Source organism: Myripristis murdjan, chromosome 1 (genome assembly GCF_902150065.1).
Source record: "Myripristis murdjan chromosome 1, fMyrMur1.1, whole genome shotgun sequence".
NCBI lineage: Eukaryota > Metazoa > Chordata > Actinopteri > Holocentriformes > Holocentridae > Myripristis > Myripristis murdjan.
The window spans coordinates 2,356,814-2,378,639 of NC_043980.1; the positions used below are offsets into that span (position 1 = coordinate 2,356,814).

A 21,826-nucleotide genomic window follows, 5' to 3' on the forward strand; every position below is an offset into this window, starting at 1 on the left:
TGGTTTGGACATTGTCTGAACCAAAATCCTCAGGACTAATTTTGGTCCAAGGTTGGTAATGTTTGGCGTTACCATGGCGACAAACATCACAAACAAAGTTTTGCAAAAATCCCATTAGAAATGAATAGGGACTTTGAGGCGACATATCTCGGTCATACGGTCATGCAGAAACGTGAATCAAACTTTAAAAAGGTAACACTGACCAGGACTATTTTTGGTGTAAGGGGTATTTTTAAACACCTCACCGTTTTTTTTATAAAATCACAGTTTAAATTTTGACACATTTTCCCGCCTTTTTTCAGTTTTCAATGTGTGTGTATGTGGAAGTCGTTAAGCAGCTAGAGTGGGGCTCTAACTGACAGAGTGGGGAGCTGGGGTGAGGATTATCCTAAAAAATAAAACGTAAATTGCTCTCACGGGCACATAGTTTGAGGTACGCGTGTCATTTTTTCCAGAGTGGTAGAGATTTATGTCCTCTCTCACACAATGCATCTACTTTTACCGTGAGACCAACAGAATTTGAATGGCGAGCCTCTAAAGACAACATGCCCCTTCATTTTCCCCAATAGGCTTCAATGTTATTTTTCAGGAGAAGAATGGAGCTGTTTCTGTTTTTCCACTGGTTTTTACATCACTCTCCTGTCCACATTTTAGACCCCAGGAGCACAAAAATACACACACTGCTTCAGGAACCCCTTGTGACACTCAGCATCTGCTCAGTTTTCTGATAGGAGTTACCGTTTTGGCACAAGTTGGCCAAGAGTAAGTGGTTCGCCGCTCTCTGACCGGCATTTCTGTCAGCGTTGTCTATACCAACCTAACTGCACTCTACATGCACACAGACTACATATTGCACTGCTCTATTCTTACTGTTTAGTGATTCAGACAGAGGTCAGATGCACACCCCCCTGGAAACGACCTCCGAGGCACTCTCAAAATTTCTGCTTGGGAATTTTCTAGTTTGTTTGTTGTTGTCTTTATGAGTTTCCTAGGCCATTGATTTAATTAATGTCAATTTGTTTGCATCTGTACATTGAAATGAACATTTAATAAATCAACACATCTGTGAAAGCTGTTGTCTTTATTTCAGAGATAAATTGCTAACAGCCTGAAAAGTGATTATATAACTCTGTTCAGCCTTAATGTGACTGCTTACTGCTGTTACTTTTGCTGCTTTGCCACATTAATTGGAGCTGATGTTAAATTGGAGTGACACACCGCCAGCTGAAATAAAACATCTGCCAGTGAGTTTATTAAAATATAGATGTTAGTTCTGGCGCCGACAGTGGAAAGCAGTAGCCTGTATTTAAATATAACTGTACTGTAATATAACTGACACTATCTATTAGTGTCTATATTACTATGTATTGTAATATACTGTTAACACTGCTCCATACTAATATGTTATCAATAACAACAATAATGATAACTGTCTGAGCTCAGAGCTGGAAATAAAAATCGTAATGGAGCGCAATAATACAGTAAAACAACTGTTAAAAAAACATAAAATAACATACATTTTAAAAATTAAAAAGGATATTTTTTTTGGTCATATTTTTAACAATACAACAGTGAAACGTGTGTTTAGTGTGGAAACAGGTTTTATTATCATCAGCATCAGTGTGTCATTATGATCAGGGCCAGTCGTACTAAAGATCCCAGGGGGGCAGTGCCCACACCAGGGAAAAATTTGTAAGCCATTTTTTCAGCCTTGAGACAAATAATCATGATTTGTACAAAAGCCCCGATGCGCGCCCACAGATCATTGGCACGTAGCACGGAAGCGCACGGACATGCGCTTCAGGTGTGCCAGGGCACGTGCCCGAGACGCGCACAGACACGCCCTTTAACGCTGCGAGCCTCAGAGCGCTCGGCTCTGCTCAACATGGACTTTAACTTTTCCTCCTTGACTTGTGTGGATTTGTGTGCGTGAGTGAGCCAGGTGAGCTTCCATTCATGTTCTCTCACCTGTAGAGAATTGACCTTCAGCAAAATGCACACCTTTGGCTGTTTTCCACTTCGTTGGTATTGATTGTTGCTGCCGCGATAGAATGCGCTGATTAGGCTCTGAGTGACCGTCAGTTCAGTTACATTAGTAACTACAGTTCTCTGAGTCACTGAACACTGAAGACAAACTTTGTCTAAAATGTTTAACTTGACTTTTTTTTTAATGGTAAAGTCAGTGTCAGGTAGATTGTAATCTGAACACACCTCATGGATCAAATATGTTGTAGAGCCAGTCTGACAGCTTGGAGAGGCTTGACTGAGGTTTGCTTTTTCTGCTGTTGACTCACCAAGAGAGAAAAACATGTTCATCAATTATTTCACCTGTTTTACTTTTATTTTTTTTTATTTTTTTTTTTTTTTTACACTGCTATCACCGAACATTCAATACTGTCCCTTTGACAAATGAGTAAATAAACTTTTCTTTCAAAAAAGTAAAAAACAAACAAACAAACAAAAAAGAATATTCACAGAATTATTACCAGACAATCAGAAAATTAATGAGTAAATAAATAAACATGATTTATAATTATTAGAAATACACATTTAAACTTATCACCAAATTCTCTGCAGAAATTAAAAACCAAAAATGCAGTGAATGTTGCTGAGAGGCTGAAATGAGAGCTTTGTAAAAGTCAGTAGTTTCCAGTCCATGTGTGAAGAGTCCCAGAGGATTCAAAGTCCTCTGTAGATGAAGCTGCTCAGTGGGTTTGATGGAAAGGGCGGCTGCTCTGAGTGTTACGTCCACTCTGTATATGTGACATGGTGCTGACAGGAAGACAGCACACATCCTGTCATGGAAAGCTTGTTGTCATCAATCAGCTGCTGTGTTTGTGTCAAGGTGTGGGCTCGGCTATGGATGTGTGTGAGGAGAGAGAGGAGGGGCTCCCTGCCTCTGAAAGCACTCTGTCTGGGGAACATGACAGCCAGACCAAAGCTAAGAGGTGAGATGAGGATCTCTGACTGTCCATGACTGTTCTCCATCTCAGAGCTCAGCAGGCAAATCAGCACAGCAGCATTATTCACAGGAAAAGCTCTGTGTGTGTTCACATTATCTCTTACACATAATGTTGTTTCTGAAAATTAGTAGGTGATTATTATCTGAGTATGTTAGTGTTCCTAAGAAAGTACAACAGTGTTGTTCATAGAGACACAGATCCCTTCACTGTGTTCATGATGTTTCTATCAGGATCCAGCAGGAGAGACCAGACTCCCCTGGACCCAGCTGTGTGTCCTTCAAGAGCGACCGGTCTATGGATCAGGGTATTTTCTTCAAAGACACACAGCCCTCTGCTGATGATGGGTAATTATTTAAAGATCCAGAATCGGTTTGGCCCCTCAGACTCTGTTGACTGAGTTTCCTCTTTCAAAACATCACATCCAATAATCAGAACAGCTTCTAACATGGAGTTCATTTTGCCAGGATTCATCCTGACAGAGCACAACACCTTTAATCACGTGTGTGTGTGTGTGTGTGTGTGTGTGTGTGTGTGTGTCCTCCTCAGAGTCCAGCAGCAGAGCTCAGAGGTTCCCAGTGGTCAGTCTGCCCAGGAGCATCAAACACACCTGGCCTCCATATTTCTGGTGTGTAAATGCAGCGATATGACACCAGAGCGAGTGCTGTTCTACTGAACATCAGCTCTTATGGAACGCCTCTTGTCCAATCAGATTGCTCCACTGGCACTAACTGTTGTAGAATGAACAACAAGGTTCAAACTGAGCAGCAGCTCAGCTCATAATCGTCTCCAAGCTGCACTTTGGACTTTCAGGCTCTTCAACCTGGATCTGATTTTGTGTTTTGGGTCCAAATTTGAAAATGGAACTTGAATTCTTTGATTTTTCTGTTGCAGCTGCTGGAGGAGAACATCAACACCTTTGTGAAGAAGGAGCTGAAAAACCTGCAGAGCTCTCTGAGTCCAGATTACCCAGAATGCTCAGAGAGGCAGAGGGAGGATGAGGAGGTGTTGGACGCTGAGGAGGAAGAGCAGAGGAGGAGCAGCAGGGAGGCTTTTCTGCAGATCACACTGCACCTCCTGAGGAGAATGAAGCAGGAGGAGCTGGCTGAGCGTCTGAGGAGCAGTAAGAGGCTTTTAACTCCTTTAACAGGACGGAAAGGAGGAATGATGGGAAAGCTGAATGTTTGCATTTGTAACCTCTGCTGTAAATACAGACATTTCTAAAACAAGAGCTCAGCAATCCCAGATTGGAAGGGAAATGAGCACAATCCTCATTGAGATACATTTAGCAGCAAATATTCACATTTCTCTCATTAATGTGACATTCACTTACTGATGTTTTTGTTGATTGTTCATTCAGAAACTGCCGCTGCAGCGTGCCAACGTGAACTCAGATCTAACCTGAAGAAGAAGTGTGAGTGTGTGTTTGAGGGGATTGCTAAAGCAGGAAACCCAACACTTCTGAATCAGATCTACACAGAGCTGTACATCACAGAGGGAGGGAGTGGAGAGCTCAATGAGGAACATGAGGTCAGATGGATTGAAACAGCAGCCAGGAAACCAGACACACCAGAAACACCAATCACATGTGAGGACATCTTTAAACCTTTACCTGGAAGAGATGGACCAATCAGATCAGTGATGACAAAGGGAGTGGCTGGCATTGGGAAAACAGTCTTAACACAGAAGTTCACTCTGGACTGGGCTGAACACAAAGCCAACCAGCATGTCCACTTCACATTTCCATTCACTTTCAGAGAGCTGAATCTGCTGAGAGGGAAAAAGTTGAGCTTGGTGGAACTTGTTCATCACTTCTTCACTGAGACCAAAGAAGCAGGAATCAGCAGGTTTGAGCAGTTCCAGGTTGTGTTGATCTTTGACGGTCTGGACGAGTGTCGACTTCCTCTGGACTTCAAGAAGAACCAGATCCTGACTGATGTTACAGAGTCCACCTCAGTGGACGTTCTGCTGACAAACCTCATCAAGGGGAACCTGCTTCCCTCTGCTCGCCTCTGGATAACCACACGACCCGCAGCGGCCAATCAGATCCCTCCTGATTGTGTTGGCATGGTGACAGAGGTGAGAGGCTTCACTGACCCACAGAAGGAGGAATACCTCAGGAAGAGATTCAGAGATGAGGAGCAGGCCAGCAGAATCATCTCCCACATCAAGACGTCACGAAGCCTCCACATCATGTGCCACATCCCAGTCTTCTGCTGGATCACTGCTACAGTTCTGGAGGACATGTTGAAAACCAGACTGAGAGGAGACCTGCCCAAGACCCTGACTGAGATGTACATCCACTTCCTCCTGGTTCAGTACAAAGTGCAGAACATTAAGTATCATGGGCGAGCTGAGACAGATCCAGTCTGGACTCCAGAGACCAGGGAGATGATCCTGTCTCTGGGAAAACTGGCTTTTGAGCAGCTGGAGAAAGGCAACCTGATCTTCTATGAAGCAGACCTGGCAGAGTGTGGCATTGATATCAGAGCAGCCTCAGTGTACTCAGGAGTGTTCACACAGATCTTTAAAGAGGAGCGTGGGCTGCACCAGGACAAGGTTTTCTGCTTCATCCATCTGAGCCTTCAGGAGTTTCTGGCTGCTCTTTACATCTTTCTGACATTCATCAAGTCTGGAGTCAATTTGCTGTTCCAACAATCAGCCTTCAGGTGGTCTGCACGATTCAACAAGAAATCTGAACTAAAACTCCTCCTCCAGAGTGCTGTGGACAAGGCCTTACAGAGTCCAAATGGACACCTGGACTTGTTCCTGCGCTTCCTCCTGGGACTTTCACTGCTGACCAATCAGACTCTCCTACAAGGCCTGATGACACAGACAGGAAGTAGCTCACAGACCAATCAGGAAACAGTTGAGTTCATCAAGAAGAAGATCAGGGAGAATCCCTCTCCAGAGAGAAGCATCAACCTGTTCCACTGTCTGAATGAGCTGAATGACCATTCTCTAGTGGAGGAGATCCAACAGTACCTGAGATCAGGACGTCTCTCCACAGAGGAACTGTCCCCTGCTCAGTGGTCAGCTCTGGTCTTCATCTTACTGTCATCTCAAGAAGATCTGGAGGTGTTTGACCTGAAGAAATACTCTGCTTCAGAGGAGGCTCTTCTGAGGCTGCTGCCAGTAGTCAAAGCCTCCAGGAAATCTTTGTAGGTTCATAGAAAACTGTACATATTAAACACATGATGCTTCCTACTCAAGAGAGAGAAAAATGACAGCTGTTTTCTTCTTCTTTGATTCCTCCTCAGGCTGAGTGTGTGTAATCTGTCAGAGAGAAGCTGTGCAGCTCTGGCCTCAGTTCTCAGCTCCCAGTCCTCTAGTCTGAGAGAGCTGGACCTGAGTCACAACGATCTGCAGGATTCAGGAGTGAAGCATCTCTCTGCTGGACTGGAGAGTCCACACTGCAGACTGGAGTCTCTTGTGTCAGTGTTTTATTAAATATTTAAAGATTGACCTTTTGAGTTCAACATCAGGATTTAAAAGACATTTTCATGTTCATTCCCACCGGAATGGAATTCCTTAAACTTTTGTGAACGAGTCTTCTTCTCACTCAATTTTACTTACAGAATCACAACATAGTAACTCAGAGCTCATATATGAATCATATTAGATACTAGAGATTAACATTTCTATGTCCACATATCTTACCTCAGGCTAAGTGGCTGTAATCTCTCAAAGAGAAGCTGTGCATCTCTTGCCTCAGTTCTCAGCTCCCAGTCCTCTAGTCTGAGAGAGCTGGACCTGAGTAACAACGATCTGCAAGATTCAGGAGTGAAGCGTCTCTCTGCTGGACTGGAGAGTCCGCACTGCAGACTGGAGGCTCTCAGGTCAGGATTCCTCAACCTGCTCAACACATGACCAGTTCAGTCCTGATTTCCATGCAGCTTACTGTCACTGAACACATTCCTAAGCCGTGTAGGTTTTTGTGAAAACACAAAGCAGATGATGTGGTGGACTGATTGTGTTTGTGATGGTGTGCAGGCTGTCAGGCTGTCTGCTCAAACAGGAAGGCTGTGCTTATCTGGCCTCAGCTCTGAGCTCCAACCCCTCCCATCTGAGAGAGCTGGACCTGAGCTACAATCATCCAGGAGACTCAGGAGTGAAGCTGCTCTCTGCTGGACTGGAGGATCCAACCTGGAGACTGGAGGCTCTCAGGTATGGAGAGACACACACAATGTCTTCTAGAGGCCTGAGGAGTATTGTTTCATGTTGAATAGTGGATATGAGTGACGTGGTCTGCTAAATCCTTCATAGGGAAGGTTATTTACTGCCCATGTTTCCACCCTCAAAGAGAATCTGCTGCTCTGACCCTGTTTCTTCCTCCAGGGTGGACCATGGTGGAGAGCAGAGGTTGATAACAGGTCTGAGGAAGTGTAAGTGTGGATTTAGTTTGGTTCATCAACACAAAACCTTTAGCTGTGTAGATGGTGCAGCTGCAGTTTCTGCTGTTTGTTCTCAGCTGCTTTTACCTGCTGAACCAAACACAAACAGATCTGATGCTCCACTGCAAACATGATCACAGTTTCTCCTTTAGATTTTTACACATTTCTCTCAAAATAGTTCAATGTGCTAGAAATGAGGAAAACTTAATGTAATTATACAATAAAAAACTGATGCACTGCAATAGGTTTTTCATTTTTACAATGAAGTTTATACATGAAACATTTTGTATATGTAGTTTATACCAAGTGAATGTAATTTAAAAATATCCAATCCAATCCAATCCAATCCACTTTGTTTATATAGCACAATTTTAACAAACACAAGATTTTGTGTTGCACAACAAGATAAAACACCACAAGATAACACAATAGAGGCAGAATAAAACGTAAAATACACAATAGGATAACAAGATAAGACAAGATACAATACAATAATAATAATATAATAAAATAATAATATAAAACTAAAATAATAATAGAATAATAATTTAAATAGAATAAAATAAAATAATGTAAAATGCACTGCCCACACAGGATTAAAAAAAAAAAAAAAAACATGCACACATAAAATCATAAATCATAAAATCAAAAACCCAACATGGTGTCAAAAACCAAAGAAAAGAGGTTGGTTTTTGATTGCAGCGGCAATCCATTCCAAAGTTTTGGAGCTGCAATGGCAAAAGCTTGTTCCCCTCTGAGCTTTAACCTAGCTTTTTTGCCAGCTGCCTTAACTGGAAAAAGCTTGACTTCACCACAGCTTTCATCTGGGTGTCAAAATTAAGTTCTGTGTCCACTTTTACCCCCAGATTTTTTACAATTGGCTTGTGATACTGCGCCAGACAACCCAGATCAACTAAGGGGGTCACAGAAGTGCCTCCAAAGACCACGACTTCTGTCTTTTCTTCATTAAAATTCAGAAAATTTAGCGACATCCAAGCTTTAAGTTCATGTAAACACTTGAGCAATGGTTTGACACAGAAGGAGTCAGACCTTCTGAGGGGGGGGCATAAGGGGGGGCATAGATCTGACTGTCATCTGTACAGCAGTGAAAGGAAATGCCATGTTTCCTGAGAATGGAACCAAGTGGGAGTAGAAGGAAAATAAAATAGGGCCAAGCACAGAGCCCTGTGGAACCCCACATGAGAGAGGAGCAGTGGAGGACACAGAGTCATCAAGGCTGACACAGAAGGTCCAATGTGACAAGTAAGACCTGAACCATTCAAGTGCTGTGCCCCTGATGCCCACCCACTGCTCCAACCGAGCAATCAGGATGTCATGGTCCACTGTATCAAATGCTGCAGTCAAATCTAACAGTACAAGGACAACACAGTGACCAGAGTCAGTAGCTAAAAAGATATCATTAAAAACTCCTAAAAGCGCTGATTCGGTGCTGTGCAATGTTTTAAAACCAGACTGGAAAATCTGCAGTATCATCTGGACAACCTGAGGGCTTCAAATGACCAACAATCTCCTGCACAAAGGGCAGGATAACAGGCTCAAACGTGTCCAAAATAGCAGGGCAGGGGACAGACACTGAAGGATCATGAGCTCATACTCTCAGACACGGGGGGTGAAATAAGTGCTCTGGTAGAGGTGACTATCAATGAAGAATTGAAGTAAGTTTTCACACACAGCAGGAGAGGCCTCAATTCTGACAGTCTGTGGTGCATTCAGAGCACAGTTAATAACTTTAAACAACATACAAGGCTTGTGGCAGTTTAACAGAATAATAATAATAATAATAATAATAATAATAATAATAATATCTTTCACAGTGGATTGGTAATGACGCCATCAGCCCCTCAACATTTGAAAAGACACTTGCAATTTGTCCTTTTTCCACTTTCGCTCAATGCTTCGACACTCCTGTCTGGCAGCACAGGTTGTTTTATTGAGCCAGGGCTCCGGTTTAGTTTTAGTTTTATGCTGCCTGGTCTTTAATGTTTATGGCAGTTTGACAGGTGTCGAGAACAGCATGAGCAGTCGCATGATCTACCCACAAGGGGGAGCTAGTGTGGGGTAATAGAGTAACAGAGTTTGTTATGGGCATGGGGAAGGAAGAGCCATCAAGCTGGCGTGTGTGCGATGCAAAAAGTCACTTGCGGGTGTGCTGAACAATATGCTGTATGTTAGTTGTGAGCATGCGGTTTCCCAGCATGTTTAGGTGAAGACCATAATTCTAACAGAGAAATCTCTGTGAAGCAGTATATGGAAATGTGAAGTGAATTTCCACAGCAGCTTGTGACGTCCATTCATTCAGATCCTGCTGTGAATGAAGAATAAGAATAAGAAAAATAAGAATCACTTTATTGTCATTGTCATGGTTAACAACAAAATTAGGTGCAATCCTTCAGTGCAGTATAGAAAAACATAATAAATAATAAAAATGATGAGTCATGCACGCACATACACTCCTTGACATTCCAATATTGCACAGCTGACACAATGTGTCTTCATCAATGAGTTAACAAATCAATAACCAAACTGTTAATAAATCAGCAGATAATAACCACAGCAGGTCTGTTGTGTCTTGTTCTCTCCATCAGATTCCTGTGAACTCAAACTGGACACAAACACAGCAAACAGAAGACTTGTCCTGTCTGAGGACAACAGGAAGGTGACAGGAGTGAGACAGAAGCAGCCATATCCTGATCACCCAGAGAGGTTTGAGGACTGCCTACAGATCCTGTGTAGAGATGGTCTGACTGGTCGCTGCTACTGGGAGGTCGAGTGGAGAGGAGAAGGTGATATAGGATTGACTTACAGAGGAATCAGCAGGAGAGGAGACAGTTATGACAGCTGGCTTGGAGGGAATGAAAACTCCTGGAGTCTGTTCTTCTCAGATGGAAGATTCTCTGCCAGACACAATAACAAAAAAACAGCCATCCCTGCCCCCTCCTCCTCTAACAGAGTGGCAGTGTATCTGGACTGGCCTGCTGGCTCTCTGTCCTTCTACAGCGTCTCCTCTGACACACTGATCCACCTCCACACCTTCAGCAGCACCTTCACTCAGCCTCTGTACCCGGGCTTTTGGGTTGTGCCTGGTTCCTCAGTGTCTCTGTGTCAGATCTGAGGAGTGAGAGTCGCGTCTTCACACTGCTGATCAGAGACAGCTGCTGACATGACAGTTCACTGCAAAGACATTTTTATAAAGTTATTGAACTATTTATGAGCACAAAAAATCCTCAATAACAATCAGAATCAGAAATACTTTATTTGTAACCCATTTATCCCTTAAATAATAAGAGAAAGGCCCTATGTTCTTTTAGTTGATCAACTTATGTATAAAAACTGAAAATCAGATTAAATTAATCACTATCACCACACTTAATGAACTGTTATTATTGTTAATTTTCAACCAAATTGAAATGAAATCAACTTTTAAGTAATTAGGTTACCTCAATAATGTACTTTCCCTTTTAAATGTTGAACAATCAAAACCTTATACTTTGACAAATAAGTAACTGAGCTTCACACTGTAATTAGTTTTAGAAATATTGTAATTATTTACTGAGAAAATGTATCAAATTCACAAAATCAGAGCTTAGTTTCCTCTTTTTTACAATATCAACATATCAAATTACTATAACAATATATCAGCTATATGACCAAATACTTTTCTGCAATTCAGACTTCAACATTATATGCACAACAAACTTAAATCTATGGGCCCACACTCATCCACACACACACAAGCCGGCAAAGTGAATGTAACACCTGATGCAGGCCTGATGCGGAGCTTGGGAGCGGGAAGACCTAAACAGAACGGCCGCTTCACTCAAAAGAGCAAAACATAAATAAGGTACCTCTTTGAGAGGTTCAGGTCTGATCTCCAGCTTAACTGTGTCTCTGATGAGGGTAAGATGGCGCAGCGGCATCCAAACCTTGGCAGGGTGCGTCAGGCTGCAGGCGATGGCGGCCGGCAGATCTCTGGAGGTCATCTTGGCAGCTCACAGCGATAACTGTAAATCCTTCAAGGTTTCCAGGTCGTGAACAATGGAAAAAAACAAGGCTCTGGTGTGCGCTGGAGTAGCTACCATGTGCCCACGAGTCCAGTCAATGTGCTCCAGGATGGAGGTGTCTTCTTTAGTCCACAGAAAATATGTAGAAAATGTCTCAGTGACAGACTGTCGGATAGATAGTCTCAGACGCGAATCCAGAAAGAAAGGACGGGGGGCACTAAAAATCTGTCTGCCTGCCTGTCTGTATAATAAAGAGAATGAAATGCCTCAGCAGATTCAGCACCATGGAAAGTACCAGCCACAGCAGATTCAGCAGCACGGACAGTACCTGCTGAGAGGGAGTCAGCACCACAGACAGTACCTGCTGAGAGGGAGTCAGCACCACGGACAGTACCTGTAAGATTTTCCACGGAGATGTTCGGTACTATAACTTTGTTCTTGTTAACAAGTTATCCTGCGTGTTTCTTATTCTTCATCTTATTATTATAGCAAATGTCAGTTTGCTACTCCTCCCACAGTTTCGAAAAAACCTAAGACATTATTATTATGAAAATGCGCGTCTCAGTTGGGATGGGTGTGCTATGTCTTCTGTACATTCTTGGAATTACCATGGCGACAAAAATCCCCAAAAACTGCGCCAAATATTCTATCCACAACGAATGGCACAAATTTCGCAAGGCACGTACTCCCACACCGTCGAGAATACCTCGACACAGTCAATGTACGAAATGTGCGGCTTGGTCAAGTCTCCTAGCCTGCAAATTTTGGTTGCGATCGCAGTTACCATGGCAACATAAATCATGATTTAATTCTTCAAAAAATCCCATAGGAAATGAATAGGGAGTTTGGAGCCACACAACTCGGTCAAATTTTAACATGAAAACATGGTTTGAACGTTGTCTGAATCAGAATCCTCAGGACTGATTTTGGTTTTAAGTTTTAAGTTTGGTCATGTTCGGCGTTACCATGGCGACAAACACCGCGAACAAAGCTTTGCAAAAATTCCATTAGAAATGAATAGGGATTTGAGGCCACATATCTCGGTCATACGATCACGCAGAAATATCAATCAAACTTTAAAAAGGTGACATTGACCAGGACTATTTTTGGTATAAGGGGTATTTTTAAACACCTCACCGTTTTTTTATAAAATCACAGTTTAAAGGTTGACACATTTTCCCGCCTTTTTTCAGTTTTCAATGTGTGTGTATGTGGAATTCATTAAGCGGCTAGAGTGGGGCTCTAACTGACAGAGTGGGGAGCTGGGGTGAGGGTTATCCTAAAATATGAAACGTAAATTGCTCTCACGGTCACATAGTTTGAAGCACGCACGTCATTTTTTTTCCAAATTGGTAGAGATTTATGTCCTCTCTCACACGATGCATCTACTTTTACCATGAGACCAACAGAATTTGAATGGCGAGCCTCTAAAGACAACATGCCCCTTTGTTTTCCCCAATAGGCTTCAATGTTATTTTTCAGGAGAAGAACGGAGCCGTTTCTGTTTTTCACTGTTTTTTCCATCGCTCTCCTGTCCACATTTTAGACCCCAGGAGCACAAAAATACACACAGTGCTTCAGGAACCCCTTGTGGCGATCAGCATCTGCTCGGTTTTCTGATAGGAGTTACCGTTTTGGCACAAATTGGCCCAGAGTAAGTGATTCGCCAAGCACAAAATCTGCTCTCTGACCGGCATTTCTGTCAACGTTGCCTAGCAACAGAAGTGCACTCTACATGCACACAGACTACATATTGCATTGCTCTTCTGTAAAATTTCGGTTTGCTACTCCTCCCACAGTTTGGAGCGCCCTCATACAAATTATACATCAAAGTGTGCATTGACAAAAGTCTTGGCTTTTCAAGAATGTATGAATGTATTGGTCAACTTTGATAGTTTTTGATCAGCCCTTGTTGAAGAATCATCCTCAATTTAAAGAGATTTTTCAGTTTTTAATGGGAGGTAGCATCACATGTGCACACTAACATGCCCACACGCAGACACACATATTCCTGTCTTTATATCCTTTTGAAGACATTTATTGACATAATGCACACTCTAGACACTCTTACATAGACACACACCTTCCTGTCTTTAATACTTGTGATCACATTTATTGACATAAAGCACACTCTACACACACAATATAACCGAATGCAGTTCACTTTCATATATCACTGTTCTTACTTTGTAGTGACACAGACACACACACCCATGCAGATACACACTCTTCCACGCACATACACTACATAGCTGAATGTAATTCACTTTGTTCATACATCACTATTCTTACTTTTTAGTGATTCAGACAGAGGTCAGACGCACCCCCCGGCAACGGACCCCGAGGCACTCTAAAGATTTCCGCGCGGGAATTTTCTAGTTTGTTTGTTGTTGTCTTTATGAGTTTCCTGATTTAATTCATGTTGATTTGTTTGCATCTGTACATTGAAATGAACATTTAATAAATAAACACATATGCGAAAACTGTCGTCTTTATTTCAGAGGTAAATTGATAACAGCCTGAAAATGTGATTATATAACTCTGTTCAGCCTTAATGTGACTGCTTACTGTCCTTACTTTTGCTGTTTAGCCACATTAATCAGAGCTGATGTTAAATTGGAGTGACACACCCCCAGCTGAAATAAAACATCTGCTGGTGAGTTTATTAAAATATAGATGTTTGTTCTGGCGCCGACAGTGGAAAGCAGTAGCCTGTATTTAAATATAACTGTACTGTAGTATAACTGACACTATCTATTAGCGTCAATATTACTATGAACTGTAATATACTGTTAACACTGCTCCATGCTAATATGTTCAATAATAATAACTGTCTGAGCTCGGAGCTGGAAAAAAAAACTCCTAATGACCGTCATAATACAGTAAAACAACAAAAAACATACAATAACAAATTTTAAAATTAAGAAGGAGATTTTGTGGTTTTATTTCTGACAATACAACAGTGAAAAAAGGCCGTGTCGACAGCAGTCATGTGTGTAGTGTGGAAACAGGTTTTTATCATCATCATCAGTGTGTTATTATGATAAGGGCCAGGCGTTCTGTGCAGTCGTTCTTTAACGCTGCGAGCCTCAGAGCGCTCGGTTCTACTCAACATGGACAATTAACTTTTCTTCCTTGACTTGTGTGGATTTGTGTGCGTGAGTGAGCCAGGTGAGCTGGACCCAGCTGTGTGTCCTTCAAGAGCGACCGCTCTATGGGTCGACTCGTTGACTTCAAAGACTCACAACCCTCTGCTGATGATGGGTAATTATTTAAAGATCCAGAATGGGTTCGGCCCCTCAGACTCTGTTGACTGAGTTTCCTCTTTCAAAACATCACATCCAATAATCAGCTTCTAACATGGAGTTCATTTTGTGTTTCTGCCAGGATTCATCCTGACAGAGCACAACACCTTTAATCACGTGTGTGTGTGTGTGTGTGTGTGTGTCCTCCTCAGAGTCCAGCAGCAGAGCTCAGAGGTTCCCAGTGGTCAGTCTGCCCAGGAGCATCAAACACACCTGGCCTCCATATTTCTGGTGTGTAAATGCAGTGATATGACACCAGAGCGAGTGCTGTTCTACTGAACATCAGCTCTCATGGAACGCCTCGTGTCCAATCAGATTGCTCCACTGGCACTAACTGTTGTAGAATGAACAACAAGGTCCAAACTGAGCAGCAGCTCAGCTCATAATCGTCTCCATGCTGCACTTTGGACTTTCAGGCTCTTCAACCTGGATCTGATTTTGTGTTTTGGGCCCAAATTTGAAAATGGAACTTGAATTCTTTGATTTTTCTGTTGCAGCTGCTGGAGGAGAACATCAACACCTTTGTGAAGAAGGAGCTGAAAAACCTCCAGAGGTCTCTGAGGCCAGATTACCCAGAATGATCAGAGAGGCAGAAGGAGGATGAGGAGGTGTTGGACGGTGAGGAGGAAGAGCAGAGGAGGAGCAGCAGGGAGGCTTTTCTGCAGATCACACTGCACCTCCTGAGGAGAATGAAGCAGGAGGAGCTGGCTGAGCGTCTGAGGAGCAGTAAGAGGCTTTTAACTCCTTTAACAGGATGGAAAGGAGGAATGATGGGAAAACCTGAATGTTTGCATTTGTAACCTCTGCTGGAAATACAGACATTTCTAAAATAAGAGCTCAGCAATCCCAGATTGGAAGGGAAATGAGCACAATCCTCATGGAGAACCTGGTTAAAGTGTTGATTTGTTCATATTTGTGTAAAATGCTGAACACAAAGTTGACATGGAAAATGTTGCCTTCCACATTTGGCTGCAGACAGTCAGGACTGGTTTTTCCACCAGCAGCTATGAGCTAAATGGATGCCATGCAGCCACAACTCAGATACATTTACCAGCAAATATTCACATTTCTCTCATTAATGTGACATTCACTTACTGATGTTTTTGTTGTTTGTTCATTCAGAAACTGCCGCTGCAGCGTGCCAACGTGAACTCAGATCTAACCTGAAAAAGAAGTGTGAGTGTGTGTTTGAGGGGATTGCTAAAGCAGGAAACCCAACACTTCTGAATCAGATCTACACAGAGCTGTACATCACAGAGGGAGGGAGTGGAGAGCTCAATGAGGAACATGAGGTCAGATGGATTGAAACAGCAGCCAGGAAACCAGACACACCAGAAACACCAATCACATGTGAGGACATCTTTAAACCTTTACCTGGAAGAGATGGACCAATCAGGACAGTGATGACAAAGGGAGTGGCTGGCATTGGGAAAACAGTCTTAACACAGAAGTTCACTCTGGACTGGGCTGAACACAAAGCCAACCAGCATGTCCACTTCACATTTCCACTGACTTTCAGAGAGCTGAATCTGCTGAGAGGGAAAAAGTTGAGCTTGGTGGAACTTGTTCATCACTTCTTCACTGAGACCAAAGAAGCAGGAATCAGCAGGTTTGAGCAGTTCCAGGTTGTGTTGATCTTTGACGGTCTGGATGAGTGTCGACTTCCTCTGGACTTCAACAGCAACCAGATCCTGACTGATGTTACAGAGTCCACCTCAGTGGACGTTCTGCTGACAAACCTCATCAGGGGGAACCTGCTTCCCACTGCTCGCCTCTGGATAACCACACGACCCGCAGCTGCCAGTCAGATCCCTCCTGAGTGCGTTGGCATGGTGACAGAGGTGAGAGGCTTCACTGACCCACAGAAGGAGGAATACTTCAGGAAGAGATTCAGAGATGAGGAGCAGGCCATCAGAATCATCTCCCACATCAAGACGTCACGAAGCCTCCACATCATGTGCCACATCCCAGTCTTCTGCTGGATCACTGCTACAGTTCTGGAGGACGTGTTGAAAACCAGTGAGGGAGGAGACCTGCCCAAGACCCTGACTGAGATGTACATCCACTTCCTGCTGGTTCAGTCCAAAGTGCAGAACCTCAAGTATCATAGGAGAGCTGCGACAGATCCAGTCTGGACTCCAGAGACCAGGGAGATGATCCTGTCTCTGGGAAAACTGGCTTTTGAGCAGCTGGAGAAAGGCAACCCGATCTTCTATGAAGCAGACCTGGCAGAGTGTGGCATTGATATCAGAACAGCCTCAGTGTACTCAGGAGTGTTCACACAGATCTTTAAATAGGAGCATGGGCTGCACCAGGACAAGGTTTTCTGCTTCATCCATCTGAGCCTTCAGGACTTTCTGGCTGCTCTTTATGTCCTTCTGACATTCACCAAATCTGGAGTCGATTTGCCGTCAGAAGAACAATCAGACTCCTGGTGGTCTGCACGATTCAACGAGAAATCTGAACTAAAACTCCTCCAGAGTGCTGTGGACAAGGCCTTACAGAGTCCAAATGGACACCTGGACTTGTTCCTGCGCTTCCTCCTGGGTCTTTCAATGCCGACCAATCAGACTCTCCTACGAGGCCTGATGACACAGACAGGAAGTAGCTCACAGACCAATCAGAAAACAGTTGAGTTCATCAGGGAGAAGATCAGGAAGAATCTCTCTCCAGAGAGAAGCATCAACATGTTCCACTGTCTGAATGAGCTGAATGACCGTTCTCTAGTGGAGGAGATCCAACAGTACCTGAGATCAGGACGTCTCTCCACAGAGGAACTGTCTCCTGCTCAGTGGTCAGCTCTGGTCTTCATCTTACTGTCATCTCAAGAAGATCTGGAGGTGTTTGACCTGAAGAAATTCTCTGCTTCAGAGGAGGCTCTTCTGAGGCTGCTGCCAGTGGTCAAAGCCTCCAGGAAATCTATGTAGGTTCATAGAAAACAAGACATAATGGATACATAACATTATATTTTCTATACGAGAGAAACAGATTTAAATTTGTTTTGATCTTTGATTCCTCCTCAGGCTGAGTGGCTGTAATCTGTCAGAGAGAAGCTGTGCAGCTCTGGCCTCAGTTCTCAGCTCCCAGTCCTCTAGTCTGAGAGAGCTGGACCTGAGTAACAATGATCTGCAGGATTCAGGAGTGAAGCGTCTCTCTGCTGGACTGGAGAGTCCACACTGCAGACTGGAGGCTCTCAGGTCAGGATTCCTCAACCTGCTCAACACATGACCAGTTCAGTCCTGATTTCCATGCAGCTTCCTGTCACTCAACACATTCCTAAGCTGTGTAGGTTTTTGTGAAAACACAAAGCAGATGATGTGGTGGACTGATTGTGTTTGTGATGGTGTGCAGGCTGTCAGGCTGTCTGCTCACACAGGAAGGCTGTGCTTTTCTGGCGTCAGCTCTGAGCTCCAACCCCTCCCATCTGAGAGAGCTGGACCTGAGCTACAATCATCCAGGAGACTCAGGAGTGAAGCTGCTCTCTGCTGGACTGGAGGATCCAACCTGGAGACTGGAGGCTCTCAGGTATGGAGAGACACACACAATGTCTTATAGAGGGCTGAAGAGTATTTTTTCATGTTGAATGGTGGATATGAGTGACGTGGTCTGCTAAATCCTTCATAGGGAAGGTTATTTACTGCCCATGTTTCCATCCTCAAAGAGAATCTGCTGCTCTGACTCTGTTTCTTCCTCCAGGGTGGACCATGGTGGAGAGCAGAGGTTGAAACCAGGCCTGAGGAAGTGTAAGTGTGGTTAGTTTGATTCATCAACACAAAACCTTCAGCTGTTTAGATGGTGCAGCTGCAGTTTCTGCTCTTTGTTCTCAGCTGCTTTTACCTGCTGAACCAAACACAAACAGATCTGATGCTCCACTGCAAACATCATCACAGTTTCTCCATTAGAGTTTTACACATTTCTCTCATAACAAACAACAGCAAACAATGTGCTACTTTTTTATTTTTATTTTTATTTTTTTACAATGAAGATCATGCATGAAGCATTTTGTGTATGTAGTTTATACCAAGTGAATATAATAATTCTAACAGAGAAATCTTCACATCTCTATGAAGCAATATATGAAGTGTAAAAGTAGTTTAGTTTGTGTATAAATGGCTCTTCCAAATGTGAAGTAAATTTTCACAGCAGTTTGTGACGTCCATTCATTCAATTCCTGCTGTGAAAGAAGAGGACGGCTGACACAGTGTGTGATCATCAAAGTGTTAACAAATCAATAATCAAACTGTTAATACATCAGCAGATAATAACCACAGCAGGTCTGTTGTGTCTTGTTCTCTCCATCAGATTCCTGTGAACTCAAACTGGACACAAACACAGCAAACAGACACCTCGTCCTGTCTGAGGACAACAGGAAGGTGACAGCAGTGGAAGAGGAGCAGCCATATCCTGATCACCCAGAGAGGTTTAAGGACTGGAAACAGATCCTGTGTAGTGATGGTCTGACTGGTCGCTGCTACTGGGAGGTCGAGTGGGAAGGAACGTTTTATATAGGACTGACTTACAGAGGAATCAGCAGGAGAGGAGGTGGTTATGACTGTGGGCTTGGATGTAATAAAAACTCCTGGAGTCTGTTCTGCCATGATGGAAGATTCACTGCCAGTCACAATAACAGATCAACAGTCATCCCTGCCCCCCCCTCCTCTAACAGAGTGGCAGTGTATCTGGACTGGCCAGCTGGATCTCTGTCCTTCTACAGCGTCTCCTCTGACACACTGATCCACCTCCACACCTTCAGCAGCACCTTCACTGAACCTCTGTACCCGGGGTTTTGGATTGGGTCTGGTTCCTCAGTGTCTCTGTGTGAGATTTGAGGAGTGAGAGTCGTGTCTTCACACTGCTGATCAGAGACAGCTGCTGACATGACAGTTCACTGCAAAGACATTTTTATAGACTTAATGAATTATTTACAAGCAGAAAAAAAACTCAGGAACAATCAGAATCATAAATACTTTTTTTGTAGCCCATTTATCCCTTAAATAATTAGAGAAAGGCCTTGAATTCTTTAACTTGATCAACCTATGTATAAAAACTGAAAATCAGAATAAATAAATCACTATCACCACACTTAATGAACTGTTATTATTGTTACGTTTCTACCAAATTATGAAATGAAATCAACTTTTTAAGTAATTAGGTTACCTCAATAAAATAAGTGTACTTTCCCTTTTAACTGTTGCACAATCAAAACCTGATACTTTAACACCTTTGACAAATAAGTAACCAAGCTTCACACTGTAATTAGTTTTAGAAATATTGAAAATGCAGTTATTTACTGAGAAAATGTATCAAATTCACAAAATCAGAGCTTTGTTTCCTTTTTTTACAATATCAAAATATCAAATTACTATAACAATATATCAGCTATATCAGTGTTTCCCAAACTTTTTTTCTGGGGACCCATTTTTTAAAAATGACAAACCACTGCGACCTAAATCACAATGTAACCCTAACCCTTTTTATATGGACATTCTGCGACACCAGCCCATGCTAGCTTTATACTCAGTTCGGGGTATGTTGAGCTGTGGCAACTTCAGGTGCTTTTTGCTGCATCACCCCCATCGTAACGGGCAGTCCTTCACTACGTTTCTCATTCACAAAATTGCACACCCTCCTGTCAGTCTCGTTGAATCGACTAGTTTTTGGACCATGAAAAGCCCTTCTCTGGCTGTGGGCATTTTTTAGCTCTTCTTTCTGAAACCGCCACCGTCTCACATTGCACTCAGGGCCAGGGTTAAGGGATGTTTATTTACCTTGACAGTTTCGGAGGTAACTTCAGAAAGCTTCAGAAAGACAGCCGGAGCGGCATGTCAGCTGGCTGCTACATTCAACCGGGTGGCGGCGCACACCGGCCGGCCCACCTGATGCCGGCTGGTGCCTCGGTCGGCACCGCGCCCACCCAGTCAGGTCTGCCGGATCTGACAGGTGCGCGGCGCACACAGACTGCCATATATACCTTTCATCATAAATCAACTTTTGTTTATACGCGGTTGCAGCAGCACCAGGGACAGCGACACAGACAACATGATTGATTACTGATTGCGCGACGCGGCCATTCGCCGGTAAAGTTGCATGATTTACGTTGTATCCACGTTCACTCGCTGCGTGCGTGACCGTGCATGTGCTCGTGCATGAACGCCCGTACCGTGCTGGAGCACACCCCTCCCAACCGTGCCAGAGCGGGCGAAGTGTGCTGTATTCAAGCACGGAACATATGCAAGTACAATACATGTGTATTTGCTTAGACCCCCAATATTAGACAAGGGCGTTTTTTCAGGGCATTTTCAATGGGAAAAATATCGTCTTATATTCAGATCAATACGGTACTACAAATTTATTTGGCGACCCAAATAAAATCTCATATTTGGGAAACACTGAGCTATATGACCAAATACTTTTGTGCTGCTGAGTCGTTGTCACGGCACCTGTTAGATTAAAAATGACTGAGAAGTCAGCAGAGTATAACTATCAGTCTATGAAATTTTTTTTTTTTTTCCAGCGGATATTCTAGTTACAACATGATTGAGCTAGCAGAGCAGTTTTGTGTTGCTATGTGTGGAATTTATTCAGTTTTGGTGAATCATGATGTCTAGAAAACATGATGAGCCCAAGTTGGCTGGGTGACAAGGACTAGTTAACGTCAGATCTCATGGATTTACATTGAAATGAAGAGAATACTAGCAAAAAACTTGTATTATTGAGAGCGAAATGCCCACAGTATGGAAAAAAAAAATGTGTCAATAAAAATTGCAAAAAGCTTTTTGTTGCTTTTCGTTCAGGGCGGGCCCAGCCCCCTAAAGCCCGTCCTTGAACACGAGTCTGAGCTGGGCTTCTCAAACTCTCTTGTGCTCCGGAGCCCCGTGTGAAATGATTTATCCTTGGGGACCCTGATGAGAAGCACAGAGCAGCTCCCGTACGACGTCAGGATGTCGTAGGTCACAACACTCTCAATGGTGCAGTGGTAACAGGACACAAGCAGGTGCTGTGACAAGTTGATCTTCCTGAGTGTGCTCAGGAAGTATAACCGCTGCCGTGCCTTTTTCACCAGCATGTTGGTGTTAACAGTCCATTTGAAGTCCTCTGTGCTGTGGGTGCCCAGGAATCTGAAACTTGTCACCCTCTCCACCACC

The 21,826-nt window shown here is 43.4% G+C and overlaps 1 protein-coding gene across 1 annotated transcript; it reads left to right on the plus strand.

Annotated features, from left to right (window-relative positions):
* Positions 1 to 3,191: 3,191 nt before the first annotated feature.
* Positions 3,192 to 20,349, plus strand: LOC115357138 (NACHT, LRR and PYD domains-containing protein 3-like; the record flags this gene model as incomplete). Its single annotated transcript, XM_030048527.1, has 10 exons — positions 3,192 to 3,307; positions 3,510 to 3,588; positions 3,855 to 4,083; positions 4,321 to 6,121; positions 6,626 to 6,799; positions 17,705 to 17,878; positions 18,033 to 18,206; positions 18,378 to 18,424; positions 18,984 to 19,499; positions 20,318 to 20,349. Coding segments are annotated over 10 exons (3,342 nt in total), but the record flags the coding sequence as incomplete, so codon positions are not given.
* Between the last annotated feature and the right edge of the window lie 1,477 nt (positions 20,350 to 21,826).